This window comes from Enoplosus armatus, chromosome 24 (genome assembly GCF_043641665.1).
Source record: "Enoplosus armatus isolate fEnoArm2 chromosome 24, fEnoArm2.hap1, whole genome shotgun sequence".
NCBI classification, from domain to species: Eukaryota; Metazoa; Chordata; class Actinopteri; order Centrarchiformes; family Enoplosidae; genus Enoplosus; species Enoplosus armatus.
Genome location: NC_092203.1, coordinates 12,072,760 through 12,092,046, shown reverse-complemented (window position 1 = coordinate 12,092,046; position 19,287 = coordinate 12,072,760). Strand labels below are relative to the sequence as shown.

At 38.2% G+C, this 19,287-nt stretch overlaps 2 protein-coding genes and 2 pseudogenes across 2 annotated transcripts; all 4 read right to left on the bottom strand.

Moving 5' to 3' along the window:
- Positions 1 to 19,287, bottom strand: part of LOC139306579 (protein NLRC3-like) — a 204,095-nt pseudogene that overhangs the window by 184,178 nt on the left and 630 nt on the right.
- LOC139306597 (T-cell surface glycoprotein CD3 zeta chain-like) lies at positions 1,656 to 11,099 on the bottom strand. Its single transcript, XM_070930497.1, has 8 exons — positions 11,001 to 11,099; positions 3,988 to 4,085; positions 3,837 to 3,881; positions 2,790 to 2,855; positions 2,472 to 2,507; positions 2,296 to 2,349; positions 1,978 to 2,007; positions 1,656 to 1,883 (listed from the first exon to the last, which is right to left on the bottom strand). The coding sequence occupies exons 1-8, from the start codon at positions 11,059 to 11,061 to the stop codon at positions 1,818 to 1,820; spliced, it is 456 nt and encodes a 151-aa protein (XP_070786598.1). The 5' UTR covers positions 11,062 to 11,099; the 3' UTR covers positions 1,656 to 1,817.
- On the bottom strand, positions 11,903 to 16,432 carry creg1 (cellular repressor of E1A-stimulated genes 1). The gene is made up of 4 exons (XM_070930495.1): positions 16,106 to 16,432; positions 14,394 to 14,513; positions 14,181 to 14,294; positions 11,903 to 13,521 (listed from the first exon to the last, which is right to left on the bottom strand). The coding sequence occupies exons 1-4, from the start codon at positions 16,400 to 16,402 to the stop codon at positions 13,435 to 13,437; spliced, it is 618 nt and encodes a 205-aa protein (XP_070786596.1). The 5' UTR covers positions 16,403 to 16,432; the 3' UTR covers positions 11,903 to 13,434.
- On the bottom strand, positions 16,821 to 18,908 carry LOC139306952 (protein NLRC3-like; annotated as a pseudogene).

Below are 19,287 nucleotides of genomic sequence, written 5' to 3'. Positions count from 1 at the left end.
TAATCACACTGCATTGCTTTACTTTAGCATCAGTACGAATGTTTAGGTTCAGTAGGTTCAGCTGCCATCGCAACTCACAGCAGAGACACAGCGAGCCTGCTAGCCTCATAGCCTAAAATGCTAACCAGCTGTTTGGCACCAGAGTCAAGGTAGCCGCTACAAACCTAGAATACGACTTCCGATCATGTTTTTCAAAGTAAAACTATTGTTTGCGAATGAAAATTCTGTTTTCTACACACACAATTAAACAACAATCTCTTAATTTAACCCGGAAAAACTCCGAACACGGTTATCGACGTCAACTTGTTTGTTTTTATATAATAAATAAAACAATCTTTTTTGTGCAAATCTTTGTTCAAGTATCAAAAATGTTTTTCTGTTCTTGTCCACCAGGTGGCAGAACCTGCATTTGTAAAATGTAATACTTAGCTGCTTTAATTTGCATTCATAAAGACATTTCTATAATACATTTTAATATCAGAAATGAGCTCAGATCAGCTTTTACAGAGCAAACATGACAATTACCATACAAGCAAAATATTCATATAGAAACATCACAACAAATGATCAGATTCATTACAGCACGAATTCTCAGGAAAATATCAGAACAACAAAACAAACGTCTATTTATACGAAAATACTTTCATAATAACCATCTACCGTGTAAAAAGAAAACAAAAGGAAAAGTAGATTTAAAATGATAGCAAAAAAATAAGAACATTTACGTTTAAAGGAGGAAAAGGGAAACATAAAGCTGCACGACATTTTTTAAATTTTACAATAAAATCTTAAAGTTGCAAAATGCCAGATGTATGTAGGTACGGAGGCCAAAAGGGTCCAAAATTCATTAAATAAATAAGACACGATGAAAGAAATAATATCAATAAATACAGATAAAATGTATCATTTAACCACGAAATTGTGAAATAAGCCAATAAGTCTTAAAAATGATTGTTATTGATTTATTGAATATATTTATTGCAGATTTCTTAAATTTTATTCCTTTAATTCAGAGCCTGTGATGTGATAACTGGCTCTGCCCTTTTTGTTTTGATTGACAGATAAAGATTGTGATAAAAAAAAAGAGGCAAAAATAGAAAAATAGAAATGAAAAATATGAATAGGGGAAAAAAAAGACATTTTGATGTAAAAATTGCTGGAATTAACTAAAAGGGAGCTGCAATAAAATTAGCAGGATTTTTGTAAAAATTAGCAGGATAAATATTATTTTGCTGGTATTTATTCTTATGATTATTTATTTAATTATGTCTTTATTGTTTTATTATTGAACTCTTTAAGGCTCCAAACTAATGTTGCTTTTACTAAAACTTAATTAGAAAATTTAAGATAAATGTAAATACAGGTTTACATCTGGTTATATTTCTTTAAATGTCAACTTTATAGCTTTGGACTGAGCTTTTCAAGCATTTTGGGGGCTTTTAAGTTGGAAAATCATTTATTGTTTCTCAGTGTACGACAGTCAAAATGGCGACATCTGCTGGCCAACCCTTGGTACTGCAATCCCTACAGTATCACTACTACCGATACCGTTTGAATAGCCAAACTAGCATCAATAGGACCAAAACACAAATGGATCCATCTCATGATAGATCACATTTTTTAATAACCAATAAAATCTGTTGTTATTTAGCGTAAAAATAATTATGATAATAATTGTTTATATATGTAATCAAAATATATTCAGAAGTAGCCTCTTCATGATGCATTCACGTCATAAATCGTGACACAGTTCTCAGCCCTGCAGGATATTACATGAGCTGCTGTTATTAATCCTGGAATTCATTTGAATTGATTGATTAGCGAGGAGGAAGCGGCTTCATCTGGAGGGCGTCGTAGGTATCTTTGGTGGCCGTGCTCAGACCCTGGAGAGATGGAAAATTGTTTGTTTCAGTAAATAGACCAGACCTACTGTGTATAGTAACGGATACACAAAACTACGAAACAGTTTCCACTCACCTGGTAAACCTGTTCGTTCTTTCTCTGACGCTGCAGACACCAACATCAGAAATGTGAATAACAAATCTCTAATATTAAATAATTCATAAGAAATACATCAGATGGATTCAAAAATTATACTTCTGTTAATAAATAAAGTCAAATGATGTAAAAGAATATTAACAAATAAAATTAAATAAGATTTAACTGTACAATCCAACAATATTTTCATTTAATAATTTGTGTAATAATGTTTTATTATATATATATATATATATATATATATATATATATATATATATATATTAAAATTGTACTAAAATACTAAAGCACACTCACCTCTCGTTTAACAGGAAGCTCCTTATATTCTCCATCTGTACGTTTGTTCAAGTCCTGAATATTAAAACAATATTCACATATTATGTAACGTATATGTATATATATTTTTATTTATTGTTTTTTTATTAATAACAGGGCATTATTAACAAGTAAAAAACAAAAAGTGTGTTTGTTACCGTGTAGGTGGCGTTGTCATCCATCATCCTGCGGTTCTACAAGACAGAACAGAACAGATTAGACTAAATAAATTAGGTTCTTTAATTATCTAAATAACTGTTTTAATAAAGTGTTATTTCAGGGTTTTTATCACAGTTCTTGTAGGATTTTCAAGGTTCTTTGGAGTTCAAAGGAATTCTTTCAGGTTAATTCAGGATCTTATAAGAGAGCCTGACAAGTTTAGAACCTCATAGATTAGGTTCTTAAATCATCTAATGAACTGATTTACTGTCAAGCTAAAACCTTGTTGGTCAAAAGATTTCATAAGTGAGACTCACTCTTCCTCTCTCGGGGTCTCCTCTCACCAGGGGGGCGTAACCTCCAGAGTCCTGGCCTTTCAGATCCTGAACACAACACACACTCCATCAAACAGCTACATAAACCAGAAGCTGTATGTTCTCTATCATCTAGATTTTTCTCCTCTGTGTGTCTCCTAATAAACATTTTTTAACAATCCTCCTGAAAAGAAGAAACATGAAACTGAGGGTTTCTCTGTCAATATTATAAAATAAATGTAAACTTCAGCAGTCGGCTGCAGCAGCTGTTCATAAGTTAAACTCAGCCTCATGCTAAGTTTTATCATCACTACATTAAAACAGGTTGCAGCTCACTAACTAGTTCTGACGTAGAGATTAGTTGTTACTAAATATTTACAGCCACTAACTGCAGGTGTAACTGTTGTGGAGCTAACTGAACCAAAGCTAACGTTAGCATGCTAACATCTGAGCTGTTTAGAGTAAAAGAGGTAATATGGAGGACGGTCGACATGTCTGAAAACATTTGACTAAATGAGTAAATAACGTCAGTTAGCTTAGCATAATCATAATAGATGTGAATACTACTAACTCTGAAACACACAGATGTCTCCATGTCCGCAGACAGAAGTAAAACTAACACCTACATTTACTAAGATTTATCTTTTAGCCTCTCAAACTGTAGTTTTTGGAAGTTATGCTATTTTGTGATGCTACAGTGACTTCCTGTTTACATAGTTGATTGGTATTGATTGGACGGCGCTACAGACGTTTCCTAGCAACAGATTGACACTAAAGTCTTTACTAGCTGAGACATTTCTTAGCTTTAATGGTGCAACCTGATTCAGCAAATCACTAGTTAGAAATGAGTTAGTGAGATTTTAAGAAGGACCGCTGCATGAAGACACTTTACATGAAGTTACATCGTCAGGCAGAATTACAGACCGTGTTCAGCAATAAGAATATTTACTCTTAAATACCATAAGTCACAGGAAGAAACAGAAAGTCACACTGAGCGAAGGATTCATCGAGTTTGTAAAGAGATAATGTGTGTTGTGTTTGGTGACTCACGGTGTAGATGCCCTCCTCTGTCGCCTTCACTTTGGTTTTGAAGAACTAAAAACATTTTAGTAAAATGAAAAGGAGAAATTGGTGGAAACGTGATGCAACACACTGACGGTTTAATATAAAATGAGAAAGCAACACGAGGAGAGTGACCGACCTTCTCCTTGATGAACATGCCGGTGATGATGAGTCCGTACAGACCGAGGAAGCCGTCCAGGATGTAACACAGCTGAGGGTCGTACAGCGTCACTGCCTCTGTGAGGTCAAAGGTCACACGGGTCACACACAGGCACAGTGACTCCTGTTATTAGACTGGAAGCAGCAATCTCTCAAAACAAACCTGAAAATCATTTTCACATTTCGAACACAGATCAAATACTTTCTTTGTCCTGGAAGATGATTTTTTATCTCCACATGTTGTGCACACATTATTTATCTAATCTAACTACGACTCCCATGGTGCATTGCACTAACAAACAGCCAATCACAGAGCTTCACATCGTGGAGATAAAGTCCGGCAACTAGACAGAACCAAAAGTGATGCTCAAACTTGGATCACCATAAAAACACAGAAGGAAACTACATATGTTCTATGTTGATTGACAGCCAGATGGACCAATCGGTTCGTGTGAAAGCGTCACTTAAACATCTGGGACTGAGAGGGTTAACACAGTTGTTTTTCTGCAGTGTGTGAATGTGTGTGATGAAGATCAGTGGTTTCCTCCATTACACTGACAGGTGTGTGTGTGGTTCAGTGTGGGTGTGTATATACTTATGACTGTGTGTGTGTGTGTGTGTGTGTGTTAGTAAAACTGAAAGAGAGCATCACTTGCAACAAGAAATGTACTGAGCAGGATTTTTACAGCGTAAATGTAAACCATCAACTCACATATACGCTGGTTTATCTACAGTAACTATAGCTGTCACATACATGTGGTGAAGGAGAAAGTAACAATACAAGTACTTCAAAATTGTACCTTAGTACAGTTTAAAAAGCATATATTGAATTCATCAGTGAGGTCTGCCTGTGAGACAAGACTCAGGGCTTCGGTGAGAGTTTTTAAAGTTATTAAAGACGAGATAAAGCTGATGAGATCATTAATAGAAACTCATGATGATGAGGCGGTGATGAAGAGGAGAGCAACAACATGATCTGTTTCCAAGTTTCAGATGAAAGTTCAACAAAATATGATGTTTTGAAAGTTTAAAGTTAAAACAACTATTCAAGTCCTCCATCGACAGAAAATGAAGCAGCATTTTCTTTAAAGACTTTTCTTCAACTTTAAAAACAAAGTTACAAAGATCTTTTTATGGTTGAACCAGAATTAAAACTTTTCAGGAGGCAATGAGAATAAAATGAATAAATAATAATAATAAAACAGATTTCTTCGTCTTCTAAAACTGTAAACTGAATATTTGGGGGGTTTGAACATGCAGGTGATGTTGTGTTGTTGTTTTAGGTATTCTTTATTTTAAACACATTTCTGGAGCTGTTTTAACAACATGTTCATCGTTTTAAAGAAAAATGATTGATTCATGATTCAACCAGCTGAGTTGAGCTTCGACGGTCATCGGACATTATTATCTATGTGTCAAACAAACCCCACACGCCTGTTATCACAGCATCAGCTTCCCTGCTCTGATGTCGCCATGGCAACGCTGATGAAGGACCAAATAATCACACTCAATGATTCATGGTCACCTAAGTATCTTCAGTCTATATCGGGGCTGGAGGCTCGACGATGCGTCTGATATAAATGAAGTCAGATAGGAGCAAAGACAGATCGAATACAAGCGGAACAGGAAGTCAGCGCTGCAGCAGCAGTGTGTGTGTGTGTGTGTGTGTGTGTGTGTGTGTGTGTGTGGTCAGGGTGGGCTTGTGATCTGATGAACGCAGCAGGGCGAGTGTCATGTACACACTATCAGCTCAGCTACACACACGCATTTAGTTCCATTCAAAACCTGCTTTAAAAAAGTTCAAATTTAAGTGGCACTTTCAGCTCCAAGTACTATAGGCCAGCTGTATATTTCATGTTTTTTTTTCTCATATTACCTCAAAATTTCAAGTAATTACAGTTACAGTCAGATTAATGTAGTAGAAGTAAATATATATTAGAAGTTTAGGTAAAAATACTTTTGGCACATCAGCATTCAGAAAATCAGAGGTCATTATGGGATTTTAACAGTATAAAAACCATTATCATGGAGAGCACGATAACCAGTTTAATCATCAGTTGTTATTTGTTCAGGGATTTAATCACAATTCATAAGAATAATAATAACTTTTCTTTCTTAGGGTGGATGACCTTCGTCCTTCACTCTTTCAGTAAATGTTTCTCACATTAAAAGGTGATTCTGTTCAGCGGACGTTTGTTTAGAGGAAACATCTCCAAGTTTACATTAATGCACATTTTCCAAACATTACTGGAACAAAAGTGCTGATATTAAAATGTGAAATGAGCGTAAACACTTACTGTAACAGACAGATGGAAAAAGTAGTTTTACTTTGACGTCAGGGTTTCATGTGTTGATGGATGACAGCAGCAGAGACGAGTGTGTGTGTGTGTGTGTGTTTCATTCAGAAATATCATCGTCAGATAAATGTGTTTTTAAATGTTCCACTTGTGTGTTTGCTGTGGACTCGGAGCAGCAGGCTGGAAACTGTTGAACCGAGAACAAATGTTTTCGTGAGGATAAGCTCTTCATTAGACTTTTCATTCTGTTGTAAAATGTGAGACGTTCAGCGAGCAGCGACAGTTTCCTGAATGAAACTACAAAAATAAAACAGGTTGAGCTCTTTGATAAGAAGTCAGCCTGTTGCACAACTTTAAAGCACATGTCGTAATGTATTTAGTGCTGGATTAACACTTTCTCCCTTCCCAGAATGCCTTTCAACACCCCCAGAGAAAGGGGCGTGGCCTCATTACTGTCAGTCAAAGACGGCCGAACCCCCATCCTTCTTATATGTTAGCTGTTCAAGACAGCCAGTTCAACTATTTCTAAATCAAACACAAAGGAAAGACTGACTGTCTACTGACCTTTAAAGTTTGTCTAATAATAATAATAATAATAATAATAATAACACTAATCACAAGGAGATACTTTGAAAGAAGTTATTTCATGTTTTAAATTTGTGTTTTAATGTGATTTGAAAAAGATCAACAGACAGAAAATGCTGGAGTTCCTGAACACCTGAAACAAGATCCAGGACGCCTCACCACTCTGCTCTGTTTCTTTTCTCTGTTCCTGCCACTGAGCTTCACCTCGGCCTGTTTTCATTTCATCGTTTCTCTCTTCCCTCCATCTTCTACGCCCCTGATCAAAGATGGCCGCCGGGCTGCGAAACACAGAAAACTAAACTCGTTTGTTTTATAACAGATTTCACTAAAAACGGAAAATGGACATAAAATCTTGCTAATTTCGAGTGTGAACAAAGTGTCCGCACGGTTGGTTTGTGGGTACGTGCGAGGTGTGTTTCTGTGACGAGCACTGAAACTGTCGTCTCAAACAGCGCAGAGCGTTTCTCGGTCACATGATCACCACATCGAGCTGAAGCTCCGTTTGGGAGAGACGGTTCAGCTGTAAGAGTCGCAGCTCAAAAACCACAGAGCTGCTTCCTGAACTGTGGGGGGGGTTCGCTGTTTGTGGTCAATTAATTTTCTCCACTAAACTACAAAGCTGAGCTGTTACATGAGCCACTATTACACCTCACACACGATAATCACATGTATATCAGAGCTTATTTAACATAGGCCTTAAAATATGACTGAATTAATGTCAAGGCCCTTTAAAATGTGTTGAATTAGGAGGAGAAAACATTTAAAACTCCCTTAACTTCAAGTTAAAAGCCTTATTTCTCAGTTTAGAGGTGTTTTAAGATGATCACTGTGTTGTGTGTCCGTCATGTCCAGAGTTTGTTAGAGTTGAATGTATTAACCACACGAGGACATCAAAAATACAATATATATAAATATATATAAGAGCTGACACCATATGCTGTGAAACTGTGTTAACGTTAACTGTTATTAATAATTAGTTCATGTGAAGTCTTCGACATGCTGAGAGACGGCAGTTATTAAATATCTCGTCTGATCGAAGCAGCACTGGATGACTTCAATCTGTCACGTAACAATGTTAATGTCATTTTAATGGACTTTGTTTTAATCTGATTTTTTCTTTCACAGAAAAAATCCATAAATAACATTATAGATTTACCGAAGAGACATAAAACCATTCTAACTCTTCCCACTGAAGAGCATGTTTCCGTAAACCATTATTACCCATTATTAACATTAGTCTAAGTCTTCAACATGCTGACAGACGGCAGTTATTAAGGAAGCCACAGGTTTTAAACAACATAGCATCGTGTCAGCAGCACTTCATGACTTTATTTTGTCACTGATGTAAAAATAAAAGCCTTATTTCTCAGTTTAAAGGTGCATTAAGACGACTGTGGTGTTCAGAGGACATTTCTCCGTCATGTCCAGTGTGGCGTCATCAGACAGGGGTCGTTAAATTTAAAAAAGAAAACTTGTTTTTTTTATCATAATAAACCACTAATAACCCTGTAATCCATTCACAAGAGCCAACATCTCTTAAAAACCCTCTTATTGTTTGAATTTGTGCCATTTTTAGTAAAGAAAGTGTTTCCATGAACTATTATGCTGTTGTTTAATGTTAAGTAATGTCTTTAACATGCAGAGAGTCTGCAGTCATTAAGGAAAACACAGAAGTGTTGAAACATCACGTCTGGTTCAGCTCACACTGACTGTGTCACAGAACTTAGAGATAGATAAAGAAGAAGAAACGTGCTGGAAGTCATCTCACACTGTGAAACGGTAAAAGTTTGTATTTCTCTGCACGTGTTTTCACTTTAAAAGATTTGCTACACGTTAGAGTGTCTTCAGCTGCACTTCAGTTCCCTTCACTCAGTTAAAAACCATCACTTTACGAAGTGTTTCTAAAATGGAGGCCATCAGTTCGCCGTCATGAACTCTCCGTAAACGTGCCTCCATTTTATTTTCATTAAACAATGAACCATGTTTTAATTTATTTTAACTGTTTCAGAAACTATGTTTGGAACTGCTGAGACCAGCTGCTGGCTAAACTGGTCTTTACTGGTCTAAGATGGCCTCTTAATGGTTTCATTATTCAAACTGGTCCTTTAGTAATCTAAACTGGTATTTAACGCTCTAATCTTCAGACGGTCTGAACTGGTCCTTTAGTAATCTAAACTGGTATTTAACGCTCTAATCTTCAAACGGTCTAAACTGGTCTTTTAGTAATCTAAACTGGTATTTAACGCTCTAATCTTCAGACGGTCTAAACTGGTCCTTTAGTAATCTAAACTGGTATTTAACGCTCTAATCTTCAGACGGTCTAAACTGGTCCTTTAGTAATCTAAACTGGTATTTAAGGCTCTAATCTTCAAACGGTCTAAACTGGTCCTTTAGTAATCTAAACTGGTATTTAACGGTATAATCTTCAGACGGTCTGAACTGGTCCTTTAGTAATCTAAACTGGTATTTAACGCTCTAATCTTCAAACGGTCTAAACTGGTCCTTTAGTAATCTAAACTGGTATTTAAGGCTCTAATCTTCAGACGGTCTAAACTGGTCTTTTAGTCGTCTAAACTGGTATTTAACGGTATAATCTTTAGACGATCTAAAGTGGTCTTTGATGTAACTGGTCAACTGGCAAAAACCAAAAATCGACCATTAATTGGCTTCAGCTGATCATCGAGCTGCACTGGTTTGGGTTACAGTTGGTTTACGACGGTTCAACAGTTTCTTGAAGTGGTGAAGCTGATACTGGATCTGTTGTTTGACCAGTTTAAGATATACAGTGTTTGAGTACATGCGTTCCAGTCTGGACCGCCACCATCAGTGATCTCATTTCACCTTTTCCAGCATTGTGGCGGCTAATTTCGGCTAACTTGGCCTTTTCACTAACTTCTGATTGGCTCAAAGATCTGGTGCTACGCGCTACGAGTTTGATTAACAAATAAAAATACAAAATACAAGCAACATGAAAGGGTTCTGAATTTAATAATATTTCTAAACTAATTTATGTATTACTGTACCATTTGACTTTATTCTGTTAACATGACAGTATACAGTTGTAAAAGTAGCAAGTTAAGACGTCCAGTTGAATATATGTTTGTGTGTGCAGGTCCAGCTAAGATTAGCGACTAGCTTTCAAGTTCAACTTCTTCATATATTAATCAAACTATAAATAATAAAAAATACAGCTGAAATGAAATATTGTTTCTTCAGAATCACAGAACAAAAAATGACAAAACATCAAATAAAACATAAAATAACATAAAAGTCAAATATATAGAAATATATATATTCCTTAGCAACAAAAACCTGGGGAGTCTTTCAGTCCTAGTGTTGATGCTCATGCTACCTTCAACCCCATTAGTTAGCTTGCGTGCTAATCTGCCATGTTAACAATAACACAGTGCTGAATAGCTGAGCAGCTGCTACAGTTAGCTTAACAAGCTAATGTGCAGATTTTTTGCAGAAACATAAAATCTTGGATTGAAGAAATCCTTTGTTTGCTCTAAAAAACGGACAGAAATGAACTGAGTTCGATTCTGTTGAAACGGACACAAACAACCAGCAGGCCCTCCAACATGGCCGCCAGAAAGAAGCCTCTTTTCTCCTTGTTTGCAACGTCTGTTTTTGGCATTTTATTCACTGGTTTGAGACCATTCAAATTTCCTCACAGGAAGTTTATACATTTCTACGTAGAAGCTGGTGGGTCAGCAGGTAGTGCGAGTCCACGAAAACCAATAAGTTACCATATTTGGTGATTTCTTTTACCTTTTCAGATCAGTTGAACGGTTACAGGCTCCTTTGTGGGTTGAGAAAACCTCATGAAACCCTTTGATTACCACCCGGATTATCTCGAAAATGCATCATCACCAAGTTTAAAACAGATTTTTCTCTTTGTGCCAAAATCAACAACTAAAAAAAAGACCCAAATTTGAATTTGATTTGTTGATCGATTAATTGTTTCGTGTCCTGTTTCTATCTGTGTTTCTATCTTTAAAAAGTACAAAATGCCAGAAAACAAAAAAGCTTCTATTAAAGCTGAAGGAGTCAATACATCTTTGAAGGTTTCGTTCGTGAGATTTCAAAATGTGCATCTGATGAGTCTTACCTGCCGGGGGAAACACAGAGGCGAGGACCAGCAGTCCAGATATCCACGCCTGGAGCTCCATCCCAAACTGGTTTCCCCAAAAGAAGTTTTTCTTCAAACTGGTTTCAGTCACCAGCAACAAACTGAGACAACTGAACACACACTTGTGTCTTCCTTTCTCGTCTTTAAGTGGAACAGGAAGTGGTGAGGAGCTGCTGTGCCAGGTGACACACATCTTCTACGTATACGAAGCTTTCTCCCACACATGAACACACTCTTTCAACATACGTATGGAAAAAGAAATTCAGTTTTTCTTGTCTGTTTATCTTCTTCTTTTTTTTTTTTTGGCGTTTTTGATGTTTCAGCAGAGTAAATCGTAAAAATCTTAATCTGTACCCGACTTGTGGGGAGGGAGGTTCGCTTTCTCTCAATATTTTAATTATGTGCTTCTTTAAACAGATGCTTTTCATTCAGGAGTGTTTTTTTTTGACAAATCCAGGATCTAACAAGAGACAGTGTTAAAGGTTGTAAAGACAAAAAAAATCTAAATTGTGATTTGGGGATTTTAAATTCAAATGTACTGATTTAGACGTTAGTCACTTTCTTTTAAACCTTTTTCTATTTTGCACAGCATTCGTTTACCAGTGATGCTCCAACACACAAACCCAAAACATAGTTTAATGCCTTTGACTGATTCTCTTCAGGACTGGTTAGTGACTAGCATGCTAACTTAGCAGGCTAACTTGTTTTAAAAACCCAAAGGTCCCACATTACAAAGGATTACTGGTGTTTAACAACTGACACACATCACAAAGCTGGAAAATATCTGAAAACAGCTCTTTTTTCCACTGACTTTGGTCCATACAAAAAGAACCAAACAAAATTAAAAAAGAGGTTTCACAAAATAAACGAAATGTTTTTTTTGTTTTTTTAGCACAAACTTTATTCATACAAATCATCCATTAATATTCTGTCAAAAAATAAATTTTTACAGAAATATGATATTATGAAAGCATATATTTCCTGTCAGCATGAAGAAGCAGAACATTGTGAAGTTATTGGCGTGTAAAACGACGTTTAAGGCATCACGCCAACAACAGATTCATTCGACTTTAGAAGACGTGATCAAAGTTATTGATCCGGGATCACAGTGAGAACAATGATCAAATGATTAAAATGCAGTAATAATGTAATTACTAATTTTCTACAGACAGAGCTGAGGCCCCGCCCCTCACAAAGGATAAACCCCGCCCATTGCTGTGCCATTTCTGTCTGTACTTGAAGATAAATGAGTGTCTACAACTGAACTAGACAGTAATACCTTAACACTTCATTGTCATTTTATCAAAAATATAACACTGACTTTGACCAAAAAAGAAAAATCTTACTAGATCCTCTTACTGGATGGAGTAAATCAGAGGGTTGGAACTTGGAACAAAGAAAGTGAGATGCGTTTGAAAGCTAGTAAGTGGACCTTGAGTTAAGATTTTTTAATGTCAAACTACTGTTTCCAGGTGTGAACTCACATTCAGAACAAGTATTATTTCTTTAGCATTGAAGAACTACAGCCCCCATGAGGTTTTACCAGCCTGCTGATAGCTAAGACTCATGGGAGATGTAGTCATTAAAAGATGAAGAATCAATAAACCTAACTGTAACTGCATACATTGAACCTTTTTGTTGTACTAATAGGCTCCTGCCAATAATAAACCTATTGAATCACAATTAAAAAAATAGTCCATTTAATTAAGGCATCAACATTTTATCATAATAGTGTGTTATAAAGTTATAAAGTGCAGTTTGTTGTTGTTGCTTTCCAGTGAACATCCTACCAAATCACACACCTTAAATCTTAGTTTTAGTGAATGGAGTTTGGCGTGTTGAGCTGCACAGAGCCATAAAATCAAACCAAAGAAAGAAAAAGAGAAAAATTTAAAAAATAAATAAAATTAAAGTGTGTTTCCTGTTACAAACCACATACAAAAAATCTTCTAAATTATCTTCCATTTTGGTGACTTTAATGTCACCTTTAAAATACATTAAAGAGAATAAGTATAGTTTTATCTATATTACTTTTTTTTTTTATTAATTCTTGTCTCTGCAGTTGAGTAAAACTATGAACTTTTCAATTTCATTGTGTTTTCTGGTATTTTTGAAGTCACTCCTCATCTGTTTTTATGGGTTTGTAGCTCAGCAGCTCCCTCCAGTGGTCAAACTCCAACACTGCAGCTTCTTATTAATGAATTAAAACGACACACCTAATATTATTTCACACACCTGTGCACACATATACAATCACACACTGATATTTTCTAACTCACTTTTTGCAGAACTACTTTGATGCATGAAAGTGTCTTTAAATGGACTCGTGTTGTAGTTTTAAAGTGTAGTTGTAGTCCACATGTAGAACTACAAACAGAACAAATAGAACTACATGGACCAGCAGCTCTGACCGTCAGTGGTGCTTCCTGTGCGGCGCTGCCTGGAAGTACTCCTCAGGAGTGACGGTCTTCACCCCGCCAAAATAATCCAACACCCACACCTGAAACATGGAGGAGGAACATGGACGTTAGCGAGACCTCCTGCCCTCTGATTGGCTGATGACAGTGATGACGTTTGGACCTATAGGAAGGTCTAGTTACTGAAATTTTTGTTGTTAAATCTGGATCTGATCTTGGACTGCAGTACTACTACAGAGTACTGCTGTTAGTAGTAGTGCTGTAGTAGCCATGAAAGCAGTTGTAGTAGCAGTAACAGTAGTAGTAGTAGTAGTACGAGGGATAGCATCAGAGCAGTTGTATCACTAGAAGTAACGATAATTGTTGTAATACTGGCAGTATTCGTAGCTGTAGTTGTAGTAGCAGCGGAAGCAGTAGCATTACTAGTAATAGTACTTAAAGAAACAGTAGTTGCTGTAGCAGTCAGCAATAGTAGAATTTGCAATACTTGTAGCAGTTGTACTACCAATGTTTTAACAGTTGCAGCAGCAGTAGCAGTAACAGAAGCAGTAGTATTTGCAGTAACAGTAGTAGTTGTAGTAATAGCAGTAGCCTTTATATAGTATATACTTTGTATAGTAGTAGTAAAAATAGTTGTAGCACTATGAGCAGGAACAATACAAGCGCTGCCAGTTGCAGTAGTAGTATTAGTAGCAGTAGCAGCAATAGCAGTACTTCCTAGTTGCAGTAGTAGTACTTTTACCTGTGTGATGTTGAACTTGGCGAAGAACCAGTTGTGATCAGACGGCCAGTCGATCATCTCCGGATGTCGACTGAACAGAGCTTTCTTAGCAAAGTCCGCCTCCGTGCCGTTGACCTGGACAGGAGGAGGCAGGGGAGGGTCATGTGACTGCTCAGACTTTACCACCTGGACAGGTGAGCGAGCGAGTGAGTGTGTGTGTGTGTGTGTGTGTACCTCCGTCACTGATCCAGACAGGATGATGTGAGCACAGAGAGGACTCTGAGGGTCGAAGCCCTGCTGTCTGCAGTAATCAGTCTGAGCCAGAGACATGGACAGAGACGCCTGAGGGTTCACCTGCAGGGAGACACATGATACCAACACTTCAACTCCTTTCAGCACTTCCATTCATCTCTGACTCCTTAAAAGTCTTTGCTAAATTTTTGTAAATCTCCATCTGAAAATGTGACTTGTTTTTCTCTGAACCTTGAACCCTTGTCTATAACATACAGTTTATAGGTTTTACACAACCTTTAAAACTTTTTTGCATATAAAAGTCCTCTGATAACTTCTCAGTAAGTCATTTTCCATTAGTCTAACATTAACAGACTAATAAAACTTTTCAGTCTGCTACTGTACGCACTGTACGTTTCTGCTGTGTTTATCACTCAGTGGTTTCCTGTCACATGACTTTGATCTGACATGTGACTTTAACTCCCAGTCTGCTGAGTCACTCTGTGAAGGAACTGCTGCGTCATGGTAAAGCCTCTGCTGTTGCATAAATCCTAAACTGCATGTTTTCATAACTTTTAATAACATGACTTTGTGGCATTTTGCAGAAGTTAAGAGGCCTCTTTTTTTAAAAGAGTGAAACATGAATAAAACTGACTTAATAGATTTGATTTTAGAAAAACAATGTAGGAAAATATAAAAAAAATAATTTAAGCCTCTATAATTGTCAGTAAAGCCTATGTTACTTTAAAATACAATAAATCCCTATAGAAGTATTGTATGGTACTGGAACACCAAGTCCCTATTGGAATATTATAGACATTTTTAGAAATTGAATTATCATAGACTTGGTGAATAAGTCTATGATAATTTCTTAGTAATAGTTGTAATCATTTTCACTATGATACTTTTGTAGGAATTTTGTAAAAATACTACAGGAGATCATTGTTTGACCTTTAACGTTTTCAGTGTTACTTTCTTTATGGTAGTTGGGAACACTACAAACACAGTATACAGTACTACAGGAATATTTTAAAAGAAAATTAATGACGTAGTTTGTCGTAAAGTCTACGGTACATCAATGCAGTTTTGAATGTAAATTTTAAACTTAATGGTAGTTTTGACAGTGTAAGATTCAACGGGAGTACTATAAAAAAATACCATAAAAAAGTAATGGAGGCCTTGATAGTTCTTAGTAAAATCTAAAACATTTCCAATGTAGTTCTGAACACTGCAGACTCATTACAAGCTCCTGAGGGAACATGACAGACGTGTCATGGGAAATAGAAAGTTAATGGCAGCCTTAATGGTTTTTTACTAAATTCCATGATTTGTCAACATAGTTTTGTACACTGTTGACTGTTTAAATGACCCTATTGGAATATCATAGATATTCTACATGAGACAATTTAGTAATTTAGTTTCTTTATGATAGTTTTGAAATATGACACTAACCACGACTATTAACTATTTTGAACTGTGCAGACACTATAAGCTGATGGACTAACATTACAGTAAATCCATGAGATAAAGTTCAGTTAATGGCAGCTCCACTAAATGAAAAAATCAATGATTTTTCAACGTAGTTTTGAACACTGCAGACCCACACCAACAGATACTAATAGAAACAGGAGGTAAGATAAGGTTTACAGTGAGTCTGTGTGACTTTATTTACTTTCAAACACTGCAAACAGTAAGCTGGACCACAGGGACGTTACCTCCAGGTCCTGCACGGAGATCTCCATGCGGGTCAGGTACATGTAGGGCACCCCGGAGCTGGAGCCCTCCGGCCCGTCGCTGACCGAGAAGGCGTTGGAGAACGGCTGTCCCACCACCGGCTTGTGGGTGGAGATGGTGGCCATGGAGGCCCAGTCACACTGGTGGGCGACGAAGCGGGCGACCCGGGCCACCTGGTCGTGAGGCGGGATCCGGATCCGGCAGCCGGAGGACAGGGAGAGGGAGGCCCAGAGGAGGCCGAGGAGGAGCATGCACGCAGCCCGCAGAAGAGCGCTCATGGTCGCATTCAGTGTCTGGAGGACAGTCGGTGAGAGAGTCCGGAGGTGGACAACATATAAACAAAACCCGGAGATCCGGTTTGGAGTTTCAAAATAAAAGCCGCAAAGACGGTTATGTTAGGAAGCCCTGCAGTCGTGACGGTTCCAACCGACAGTCCTTCATCAACTTCATATAAAACGATTTTAACAGACGTATAAAACATCGAACGACAAGGAAAAGGAGACGAATAACGACCTCATCGGCGTTCACTGTATCGAAAGCCGAAAGGATCACTATTCGTCTCAGTGAACGCCGTTCTAACCTCCACCAGGCGTTTATAAACACGGTGGCTGTGTGATGATGATCTTTTCACAGCCAATTCATTTGAACTGAAATCACCCAATCAGTAAATAAGAAGGGCAGACCACATTAATCAACCAAAGTGACATCATTCTTTTATTGTGACAAGAACTATTCAAAACTAAACATGACGGCATGATCACAGTTTCCATCTTTAAAGGACTTGAAGTGGAAGAAGTTTACAAAGTAACTCACTTTCAATTATTTTGTACAAAGTTCAATGATTGATTTATTAAAACGACCTGAAAGATTTCTGTAACTGTCCTACAGAGAACACAACGTGTCGAGTGTGAGTTCACAGGAATCTGATGGAGAGAACGAGACACAATACAGCTGCAGTTATTAATCTATCATCTGTTCATTATTGACACTTTGATGATGACATCATGATCTGAATGAGTGATGTCACAGTCTGAAGATGGTTGAATGTGTGCTGCTTTGTTTTCATGAATCAAATGAAAGACACACTTACACTTCCTCAGACTTGGTCTCAACCATCGGACTCCAGCAGGCTCCACCCTGAGAGGAGGAGGGGGGTCAGACCAGCACATCCTCTTTATGAGAGTTTCCAGTGTACATTGTGGACTCTCCAGTCCAGCAGACAGCAGTTTCACTCCTGAATCCTGCAGGTTGTTGTTACTCAGGTCCAGCTCTCTCAGACTGGAGGACTGGGAGCTGAGAACTGAGGACAGAGCTTCACAGCTTCTCTCTGAGAGGTTACAGCCACTCAGTCTGGAGAGACAACAGAAAGGAAACAAGTAATAAGTTATTTATTTTTCTCTCCAGTTGGACGACAGCAGAGTATTTCTTGATGAATAAATCCCACTTACAGAGCTTTCTTGGAGGTTTTGACCACTGGCAGCAGCCTCAGAAGAGCCTCCTCTGAAGCAGAGTATTTCTTCAGGTCAAACACGTCCAGATCTTTTTCTGATGACAGTAAGATGAAGACCAGAGCTGACCACTGAGCAGGAGAGAGATCATCTGTGGAGAGTCTTCCTGATGTCAGGGACTGTTGGATCTGCTCCACTAGAGAACGATCATTCAGTTCATTCAGACAGTGGAACAGATTGATGCTTTTCTCTGCAGAGGGAGTCTCCTCGATCTTCTTCTTGATGTACTCTGTCGTTACCTGATTGGTCAGTGAGCCACTTCCTGTCTGGGTCAGCAGGCCTCATAGGAGAGTCTGATTGGTCTCCAGAGACAGTCCCAGGAGGAAGCGGAGGAACAAGTCCAGGTGTCCATTTGGACTCTGTAAGGCCTTGTCCACAGCACTCTGGTAGAACTGTGTCTCTGCAGATTCATCTTTTCTTGTTTCAGACTTCTGGGAGGTTGATTGTTCTTCTGACAGCAGATTGACACCAGAGTTGATGAATGTCAGATGGACATGAAGAGCAGCCAGAAACTCCTGAACGCTCAGATGGACGAAGCTGAACACCATGTCCTGGTACAGTCCTCTCTCCTCTTTAAAGATCTGTGTGAACACTCCTGAGTACACTGAGGCTGCTCTGATATCGATGCCACACTCTGTCAGGTCTGATTCATAGAAGATCAGGTTGCCTTTCTGCAGCTGCTCAAAAGCCAGTTTTCCCAGAGACTCAATCATCTTCTTGGTCTCTGGACTCCAGTGTGGATCTGTCTCTGCTCCTCCATCATACTTTATGTTCTTCAGTTTGGACTGAACCACCAGGAAGTGGATGTACATCTCAGTCAGGGTCTTGGGCAGCTCTCCTCCCTCTCTGGTCTTCAACACGTCCTCCAGAACTGTAGCAGTGATACAGCAGAAGACCGGGATGTGGCACATGATGTGGAGGCTTCGTGAGGTCTTGATGTGGGAGATGATTCTGCTGGCCTGCTCCTTATTCCTGAACCTCTTCCTGAAGTACTCCTCCTTCTGTGGGTCAGTGAACCCTCTGACCTCTGTCACCATGTCAACACACTCAGGAGGGATTTGATTGGCCGCTGCAGGTCTTGTGGTTATTCAGAGGCGGGCAAAGGGAAGCAGGTTCCCCCTGGTTTGTCAGCAGTCTGTCCACACAGAGACAAACACAAGCTAAATGTCCTTTGAGTTAAAGTGTTGATTACAACATTAAATCAGATGGTTTCCCCTGACATTCAAGTTTTGGTCGTACTGCTGATCCCACTGTGAATCAACAGTCCAGTCTGCATTATTGTGCAGCTTTCAGTTTACTGTGTTGATGGTTTAGTTCCTCCAGCTCTTATTGACCCCTATAATACTGTGGACAGGAACGCTCAGCTCACACAAGCTAACTGGATGCTACCTGTCCAGTGTAAATTGGTTGACCCAATGAAACTTGCAGCAGGTCAAGTAAGTGAAACATGCCAAAGAAAAAAACAGAAAATACTGGATCAAACCAAAGCTAAGGATGATTTCACACCTAACTGTGTCAAATGAAAGCTGGAACGTACTTGTCTTGGCGATATGTAAGCAAACAGGTACAGGTGTTGTTTACAGAAGTTGGTTTGGCTGGAATCAGGGTTCACCTTCGTTAGCAGCTAGCATCTGTTAGCCTCAATAAAATCACTG

Bases quoted from the DNA above. Each gene is read 5' to 3' on its own strand.
- LOC139306597 (XM_070930497.1), bottom strand. From the start codon at position 11,061: ATGGAGCTCCAGGCGTGGATATCTGGACTGCTGGTCCTCGCCTCTGTG. The intron at 2,350-2,471 runs GTAACAAACACA...TTTAATATTCAG, and splicing joins ATGACAACGCCACCTACACG to GACTTGAACAAACGTACAGA. The intron at 2,008-2,295 runs GTGAGTGTGCTT...TGGTGTCTGCAG, and splicing joins AGCTTCCTGTTAAACGAGAG to CGTCAGAGAAAGAACGAACA.
- creg1 (XM_070930495.1), bottom strand. From the start codon at position 16,402: ATGAGCGCTCTTCTGCGGGCTGCGTGCATGCTCCTCCTCGGCCTCCTC. The intron at 14,514-16,105 runs GTAACGTCCCTG...GTCTCCCTGCAG, and splicing joins TCTCCGTGCAGGACCTGGAG to GTGAACCCTCAGGCGTCTCT. The intron at 13,522-14,180 runs GTAAAAGTACTA...TCCATGTTTCAG, and splicing joins CCAAGTTCAACATCACACAG to GTGTGGGTGTTGGATTATTT.